This window comes from Solanum lycopersicum, chromosome 8 (assembly GCF_036512215.1).
Source record: "Solanum lycopersicum chromosome 8, SLM_r2.1".
In the NCBI taxonomy this organism is placed as follows: Eukaryota; Viridiplantae; Streptophyta; class Magnoliopsida; order Solanales; family Solanaceae; genus Solanum; species Solanum lycopersicum.
In genome coordinates this window covers 65,849,179-65,858,494 of record NC_090807.1, presented here as the reverse complement: position 1 = coordinate 65,858,494, position 9,316 = coordinate 65,849,179, and the positions used below count along the sequence as shown (strand labels likewise).

The window sequence follows — 9,316 nt, the reverse complement described above, 5'->3', positions numbered from 1 at the left end:
ATAATAGTAGGTGATTATTTTATATGTTAATATCGTATTGTTAGTTTAGAAAAAAATTTATTTACATCGAGTATTTATATCAATTTTTTTATTAATAAGTAATTTAATAAAGTAAATATATGTTAATTGATTAAGATTAAGTAAAATGAATTGTAAATTTAAATACGTGGTGCCGTGTATGTATTGTATTGGTGTAAACATCTGGTGCGGATAAGTTTTACCCCACTCCTTTATTTTGTATTCATTATCGGTAGAAAGTAACACATATATCATGAAATTAATGAAGTACATACAATAAATATATATTGTTGGAAGACCGAAAAAGAAGATACCAAAAATACAAAACATGCGAATAATTTCTATCAATATTATTTGAGTATGTTCTCATTTTATAAAGACTATAAAAGTAAATTAAAAGCATTACTTATTTATGAAATTGGTCAATTCTATTCATAAAATTTCAAAAACTAATTAGAATAATAAACTTTCATCACAAAAATCAACTTTAGAAAGTAAAAAAAACATATTCAAAATAAGTTTCAAGACTGTTTTTTTCAAGTTTGGGGTAAACGTGTTCTATTCGAATTATATTTTCTAATATTTCTTTAATTTCAATAATAGTGATTAGTGGTATATACTTATTTAAAAATGAAAATAGGGATCCCTTCACTTGGGAGCAAAGATTATTTTATTTCCCTTTTTCGAGCTTTTTGGTCCTACAATTTATGCCTAATCACACTATAAGTCCCCAATCGACTTATTCCCCAAGATATCCAAATTTACAATCAAGGGCCTTATAAAACTTTTTACAAGCAAAGTCGTGGAAGTTGAAGAACATTATAGAAGGAACAAGCAATTTCACTTTATTTACTTACAAGTCCCTCAAATTTCACCCTAATTTCTATTTCAATCCCTTCTATAATTATATTCCTTTCTGCTCTTTCAGTTTCCCCAAATACTATCTATCTATTTTACTCTTTCACGTTTCCTTCACAAATCAGTTGTTTACAAAGATCGGAGAATCTCTGTTTCTTCTGCAGAATTTTGGGGATTTTTTTGTGGAAAAATGGCGAGACCTAATCAAGAAGAAATCGAGACATTCATGAGCATTACTGGTGTTTCTGAAGCCACCGCTATTCAGAAACTTGAGGTGAATTTTTTAAAATTTTTTTTTGCAGTTCTGATTTACTGCGATTGTTAGCGGAAGAGTTTTTGGATTGTTTTTAGCTTATGATTATTGCTTAGTGTAGTATTTAATTGCTTGAAATTTGATATTTTTTGTGCTGTAATCAATTATCTGAGGTTTATTGTGTTTGCTTGGTAAGTTAAGTTTCTGTGGAAATTAATAGATTACTGTGATTGTATTGAGTTCCTGATTTTCATCCAGTTTAGTATTTTAATGCTTAGAATTTATTCTCGTTTACTTAATTTTAAATGTGCTACTTCAACCTATAAACAAAATTTAATTAGCTACTTCATCTGCACTTTTGCTTCATATGATTCAAACTTATAGAACTTTGATCAGCATTTTGAAATTATTTTGGTATGATATTAGGAGAATTGTAACTAGAAGTATTTTTGTGTAGTTTTTGGATATCTAGATTTTTAAGAAAATAAATTTAGATGAGAAAACATTTTTTAAAGTTCTGGTAACTGAAGTTGCCAATTGGAGGCTTTCGGATTGTTTATAGTTCCTGATATTAGCTTCATCTAGTATTTTTTTGCATAGAGGTTAATGTTTAATTTGTCTAACTAGAGCCACTTTCCAGAGTCAAAACATTTGACACATTTTGTTTCTCCAAGCTGCCAACTAAGTGAATTCGATCTAAATATCTAATGTATTCTTTCACAATTTTGAAATGTGGAGAGTCATGTTTCTAGTAGGGATAGATCAACTGCAAATAAGCTCCAAAAGTTTGTAAAATTGACTCTCTACAAGCTAAAAATTCCAATCAAATTGGTTTAGAGGGAGTTATTTTTACTAGTTTTTTAATTTGTACCATGATGTATATATGGATGAATTGGATATGAACTTGACGAAGTCACGCATAACGTAGTGCTGCTTATTGTGGCAAGTGTAATGAGGAGAAGTTGGTTCTTGACTGTTTGATACAGTTTGTTCTTCAGGATCTGGAGATAGGTCTCTATTTGGTTGTGGTGTTCAATTTTACTGGTTTGTTTTTTCTAATTTGGAGCTATTTCATCTGTTGTAGTGTAATAGTGTTTTGTGCAGCCAGATATCTTTTTTTGCAAGATAAATACGATAGTAATGTGGGAGAAAACATTCATACACAAGACTATATACCAAAAACTAGAGAACTTACATAATTATATTGCTCTCTACAAATGTCACCCAGCTTTCTATACAGCAGCAACCTCAAGGATGCACCAGAGGAACTATGAATAGAAGTCTATTCCTTCTGTTATATGTGTGAAAGGGCGTGGGTGAAGACGTGGATCACCTTCTACATTGTAGGCTAGCTTTTTGCTTATGGTGTGAATGGTTTGGTTTATCTGGGTGATGCCAGGTATTCTGAAAGAAGGTCGTGTAGTTGGGACTATGGAGGATGGAGGAGAAAATGCTGGGTGTGGAGGGTTTCTCTATTAGCACGTCAGGAAAGAGAAACAAGAAAGTGTTTGGAGCAGAGATTGATTTGGACAGTCAAGGAGTAACCTCTTGTTCCTTATTTCTTTTTTGTGCATCCATGAGGTTCCTCTTTGTAGAGAGATTGGATGATGTTCATAGAAAACTACATCTTTTGTCAGTATCTTTTTGGGGTATTCAACAAGTGTGCAGTTTTTTTGCCCAAACACTTCAATAGAATTATTTACCTTATTGAAAAAAGGAGGTTATCGCGGAATGTATAAAATCATCTATGATGATCTAATACCTCGAGAGTTCCTTCTATTACTCTCTTTCCACAAGACCCACAAGTGGCTAGCGGCAAACATCCTGCAGTCAGACGTCAAATGAGCTTTAACTAAGTACGAGCTAATATACATGTCCTTGTGCAGGACTTTTTGAATTTGAGGGGTCTGTGCCTTAGGCATTCTGATAATCATCTGAAAGAAAGAATCCTCGGGAATCCCAAAGCCTTGAATTTGAAAAGAAAATCCCACTATTTTAAGTAGACAAAGATAGCTGATATTCCATAAAAACATGTTCTCCTCTACAACCCCCCTCCAAAAAAATAAAATAAGGCGTGCCTGGCTATGGGTGAGTGCTCCACTGGATGTTCCTTTTCAGTCCCATCTTACCGGTATAAGAGGGCGACGAATAGAGAGGTAATCTGGTCAAAAATACATGTGATGTATCAAGTTGTATTCAAGAAAATGATAGAATTTCAGGAGAATCTAAGCAATGCCGTCATGTCCTTTTGTCTTCTCTACATATTTTTGAGAAAAAAAGTTGCGTGTATAACTGAACTTAATGCTCATAGGATCTTGGTTCGCCTCCCCTGCCATACTCGATAGATCTAAAATCTACTGCAAGGAAATGATGGTGATCAAATTTTCATATCTCCCCCACAATTAATCTTAAACTAATTAATTACTATATTATCCTTCCGATACATGACCATCTTTTGCTCAATCACTCCCCGCCACCTGGAATAAAGAAAGCCAAGAGTCTTGTAGTAGAAGCTTCAATGTACGCATGAAAGAAAATCCGTGAGATGGTTGTTTTTGATCGAGTGCTTTTCTTTCATTAGGTGTGTTTTATCTTCTTGAATTTTAATATTCTATTATCATCTCATAGAAGTTACTAGACAATCTATTGATTGATATAAGGTTGGAGATGCACTTTAGTGTCTCTTTTGCATCTTCAGGACATATTTTGCAAATGTTCTGCCATTGTCATTCTCGGTGCTCGACTTAAAAACCACTACACTTGATATGGGAACTCCATATATCTGTTCTTTTGTTCTTTGAATGAAATAGCTTTCTTATCTTGCATGATGTGTTGATAGGAGCATGGCGGGAGTCTGAATGAAGCTGTGAATGCGCATTTCAACCAGGGGGACATCAATAGGTTAGTAATATATGTCCTTGGTATCATTAGTACATTGTCCATTGGCTCCCCCATTGTGCTTGTTTGATAGCTGATTATTTCTTCTTCTTCCTTTTTTATATTTTGTCGGAAGCTATAATGATCTTACTTACTGTCAGTTGCTGATTGTTTCTAATTATGCAGAGTACATCCAGCACCTGTTTCTGCTGCTCCACACGAGGATGATATGGAAATAGATGATCCGATTACAGAGGAATTTCACAGACCTCCCTTTTCAGTTTTTTCCTCTTCTAGAACTCCAAGTGCTTTCTCCCTTCTTGATCCTAGTTTCACTCGAAGTATGTTTGACACCGATCTTACTAGCCGTGCTCCGTTTGTTTCACATCCAAGACAAGTAAGAGAGATCCCTATTGAGGTGAAGGATGGGGATGGACAATCTGGTCATTCTAGAAATGCTCCTGTTATTGAGGATGTTACAGACGCTGACCAGACTCAAGGCCCAGAAACTCGTGGGACTGTCATAATTGAGGAGGACGATGACGATGATGAAGTAATTCCAGGTCCCCTGGCAACACGTGCTGTCAGGCGTGATAGAACAAATGATGATATCTTTGGTGGGGACTCTACAGCAGTATTCTCAGGACCAAGTGCTCCTGGTGGTGATGTCTTACCAGACTATGCCAATGATATTGAGGAGGAAATGGTTCGTGCTGCGATTGAAGCTTCTAGACGTGATGCTGAAATGTCGACCCAACAATTTGATGTCAACAGTGTACGTAGTGATATTGCTAGTTGTGATGTCCTTAGAGCTTCTTCCGCTTTCATCATTGATATTCTTTTGTCATGCAACAGGATCTAAGTGATTCAAGGCCTCAACCAAGGGAGTCTCATCTAGAGGATGCTGAACTTGCACGTGCAGTCTCTTTGTCTTTGAAGGTTTCATTTTTACTATTGCTGTACTTTTTTTCTAAGCTGGTATTTCTCATGCTGACACGGAGGAAATTTAGGCTGCTGAGCAGGAGAAAGCGATGCATGAAGGAAGTAAAGCTATACCAGAATCAGAAGGTTATAAGCCAGCTGAAGAGAATGAGCATGGAAAATCAACAATTTCAAATGGAAGGTACTAGTTATTGTCTAGAATATTTTTTTGTGAAGATAAAATTTCTCTATGTATCTCTTTGCGCATTGCTTACCCGTCTCACACTTGCAAGCGGGGCATCCCTGCTTCAACCTACACCTACCCTTATGTATGTACTTTGTCAGAGTAAAGAGAGCTTTTTTCTGTGTGTTTTTGGATTAACCTAACTAGTTTCCCCAGGCAATTTAGATCAGAGGTGGGGAGTTCATCCATCCAAGATGAGGCTGAAGATTTAGAAGAGGAACCACTGGTTTGGCGCAGAAGAAAACCTATATCTTCAGGTTCAGAAACAGCTCAGGATGTCGAAGAACGTGTTGTTAGCCCATTATCAAGTCCTCGACAGAATCTTAATCACTCCCCAAGAAACGGTGCTGACTTCCAGTCTGATGAGGTATTTTTTTCGCTGTTTTAGTGGTAGATCTCATCATACATAGTCATTTTGGCTTTGGACTGTGCATATGTTTACCCTGTACTTCCATATGATTTCCTTTAAGTGGGGGGGCATGTCATCCCTGGAGCATGATGAAGCTGTCATGCTTGAAGCTGCAATATTTGGTGGAATACCTGAGGGTACTGGATACCGATTGCCATCTGCACCTCGTCAGCCTATTCAGAATGGTGCTGATGGACCTATGGGCCCCTATCAATGGCGCATGCCTCGTGCCCCATCTCCGTCTCTTGTGGCACAGCGTTTACTTCGGGAACAGCAGGTTAGCATTTTAAGCCCTCAGCTGCAATTAAATTAGCTATTACTCACCTGATTCTGCTTCTAATATTTGTACGTAGGATGATGAATATCATGCTGCATTGCAAGCTGATAGAGAAAAGGAATTGAAGGCGAAGCAAGAAGCTGAAGCTGCACTTGAAGAGAAGAGACTGGAGGAGGAGGAATTACGAAGGAAAGCAGAGGAGGAAAAGGTATAAAGCACCATATCTCTGGCCTAAAAAGGGAAACAATGGGAACACTGAAACCCGTGCACTTTTGTCCCTCACATATTTTATCAGTAATGTGGATTTTTTGTCATTCAATCTCCTTTAATTATTTGTTTTTACATCATCATTGTTCTTCAACACGATTTTCATTTTAGTTGGGTGATATGCTCCCAGCCTTTTTTTTGTTTGTACATGTCATAGGGTGTTTGTACATGCACGCACAAAAATGGTTTATCCTTTAGGTGGTAAAAAATTCATTTCTCCTTCACTGTGATTGTTATTAAATTCGAAGGTATTGGGAAACCCATATGTCATCTTTGTAAAGGTATTGGGAAATCCATATGTCATCTCTGTAGTGAGTAATGTCTAGATAATCCAATGGCTTTAGAATCCCTGACTCAGTTATTGATCAGGAAATGGAGAGACAACTAGCAGCAAAAGAAGCTTCCCTTCCTCAGGAGCCCACAGCAGATAATGAGAATGCTGTGAATCTCGTTGTGCGTATGCCTGATGGCAGCCGCAGAGGCCGGCGCTTTCTCAAATCTGATAGATTACAGGTATATTGGTGTTGAGGTGACATGATTACTGCAGATTCTATGGTATATATTATGAATAATTAACTGGATCAATGTGTGCTTCGCAGTCCCTTTTCGATTACATTGATATCGGCAGAGTGATCAAGCCCGGCACATATAGATTGGTAACTCTCTTTTAACTTTAAGAGTGGTATTTTCCTATTTGTTGGGGTTTGGGAACTTTGGATAATATATGTTTCTAAACAAATGCTCCTCAATTTGTTGCTCAAGAGCTGTTTCAACATTCAAAATTGTTGGGAACTTTCACTTTGACAGTAATTGTGTTTTGCGAAATAATTGTGTTGTAATGAGTTCATACACGTGTTAGACTGGTTATGTACTTCATTTTTCTTGGTTTAGATAGTGTGGGTGGGTGGATGTAGCCTAGTGGTCAAAGATGAAGCGGGTTGAGAACCACGAGTTGGTTCAAATCCCAATGAAGGTAAAGACAACAGGTAATTATTCTTGGTGGACAGATTACCTGGTAATTGTACTGGTAGGTGGTAACAGGGTATCCCGCGAAATTAGTCGTGTTGCTTGCAGTTCGTCTGTGTTGGACACCACAGCTATTAAAAAGAGAAACTGATGTTGAATAATTGCTAATTCAATGTCTACTACATGCAGGTAAGACCTTACCCAAGGCGTGCTTTCAGTGACGGAGAGAGTACTGTGTCTCTGGACGAACTGGGGTTGACCAGCAAACAAGAAGCCTTGTTTCTGGAGTCGATATAAGTCATTCACGTTGTAAAGTAGTTTCAGATATTTCCTCAAAAACATAGATTTATACATACATACGTGAAAATGGTGTTCATGGGTTGGTTTATTTTGGTTGGTAAACATCGCTGCATATTTATCTGGTCGCTAGGGAGAATGCCATTGATGATCATGGTGGGTGAGGAGTATTCCAACGATTTATGGTGCTTTATATGTGGAATTAAATCATTTGCTTTTTGAATTGTCCACAAAAATAGTATATAGCTTGTCAAATGGTTTATGTGGCATAAGCTGGAACTTAATGCGCATTATGGACCGGCTTTAGAGAAATACGAGCATACTTCTTCTAGGTTCATTTAATTTGTTGTGTTTTAATTTATCACGTTGCTCAACTAAAGTGATTAGTTTACTAGATTATTCCCCTATTACTTTCATATCTCAATAGCGTAGAGTTTTTTGGGAACTTCTCTTTCATCATTTCATTTTGTGGGTTTTTTCTCTCTCCATTTCAAATAAATTAAACTAGTAAAGGGGCTGTGCTTTGCGCAATCAAACGTTTCTTGTATTTGATGTTTAAGTTAATTTTATAATAATAATTGATGAATACATTTTTAAGATTAATTAACTTTATCAAGGGTATAACAGGTAAAATATGATAATTTATGCATAGATTTTATAAAATGACAAGTGTTGTGGTTCAATTATTTATAGAAAGAATGACATAAAATGAGACGCAGTGAGTATAGCTTTGATAACGTTTTGAAATTGAAGTTGCCCCAAAGAAAACATTAAGGATCCTTCGAAACAATGAAAGTAAAGTAATGATAATGGAAAAAGTTCAAAAAAATACTTTGATGTGAGAATAGTCATAATTGTATAGCATATAATTAAAATTAAGTGTTTCTTTTAATTCTATCATTTGACTTTCTATATTCTTTTATTTCCTATTAATTTAAAATAATTATGATAACATTAAAAGATGGATCATATAAATTGTTAGGTTTGATCGAGAAGAAAAGATTTTTTTGGAGAATGTTATAAATAAATACATCTGTAAAAAGTTATTTGTGAATTTGCCGTAGTTGGATTTACGTATACAAACAAATACTTATAACAAAAACTTTACAAAACATAAACAACAAAGTTTAGAACGTGTATTAAAAAACAACAATGAATATCATAAGCATAAGCCAATGACTTAAGAAACATCCCAGGATTTGTTAAAATATAATGACAGAAAGAAAAAATCGAGCCTAATAAATACAGAGTGTCTCCTTGTCAAGTACACAAGTATTTAATTATGCAAAAGAAGAAAAAGTTCAAAATCAAATATTTAACTTTGCAGGAGAAGAAGTTCAAAATTTTCATTATTTTAAAATGAGAGAAAACTCCTTTATTTATAGACAACAAAGGGTATTGCGAACAAATGTATAGTTCCTTACCAGAAAAGTAGCAACTCTTTGAAAAAGTTACAACTTTACGTCACAATCTTTCATAAAAATCTCAACTCTTTATAAAAGTCACAACTTTTGATAAAACTCACAATTTTCAAGACTTCTTTTAGAATGTTCTTCCAATTTATCCTACATTAGTTAGTATTGAAATTATTTATTAATTAATACTTAATTATTTTAGTTATAATTTTGATTGAAATTAATAAGGCAAAAATAAAAGATATATAGAATTTGTTATAAAATCAAGCTCATAAGAATATAATTATAAAGAGAAGAAGACAAGAGAAGTAGATAGAAGAGGAATTTTCTTTCTTATTCAAGTGTATTCAAGTCTCATATGTATCTATTACAATAGTGAATGAACAACCCTATTTATAGAGTGAGAAATCACTCTAAACGTCACCATATTAAGTATCATAATAAATAGATACATTCTTATCCAAAAAGGTTCATGTAACCTAGTGAATATGAATGGTTGTTCATGTACCAACCT

At 35.1% G+C, this 9,316-nt stretch overlaps 1 protein-coding gene across 1 annotated transcript; it reads left to right on the top strand.

The window, feature by feature from the left end:
* The first annotated feature begins 948 nt into the window (after nt 1-948).
* LOC101244402 (UBX domain-containing protein) lies at nt 949-7,705 on the top strand. The gene is made up of 11 exons (NM_001320353.1): nt 949-1,150; nt 3,969-4,030; nt 4,193-4,781; nt 4,862-4,945; nt 5,017-5,129; nt 5,328-5,538; nt 5,642-5,857; nt 5,934-6,065; nt 6,494-6,637; nt 6,724-6,780; nt 7,280-7,705. Exons 1-11 carry the CDS (start codon nt 1,067-1,069, stop codon nt 7,385-7,387), a joined length of 1,800 nt encoding a protein of 599 aa, NP_001307282.1. The 5' UTR covers nt 949-1,066; the 3' UTR covers nt 7,388-7,705.
* Nucleotides 7,706-9,316: the final 1,611 nt, after the last annotated feature.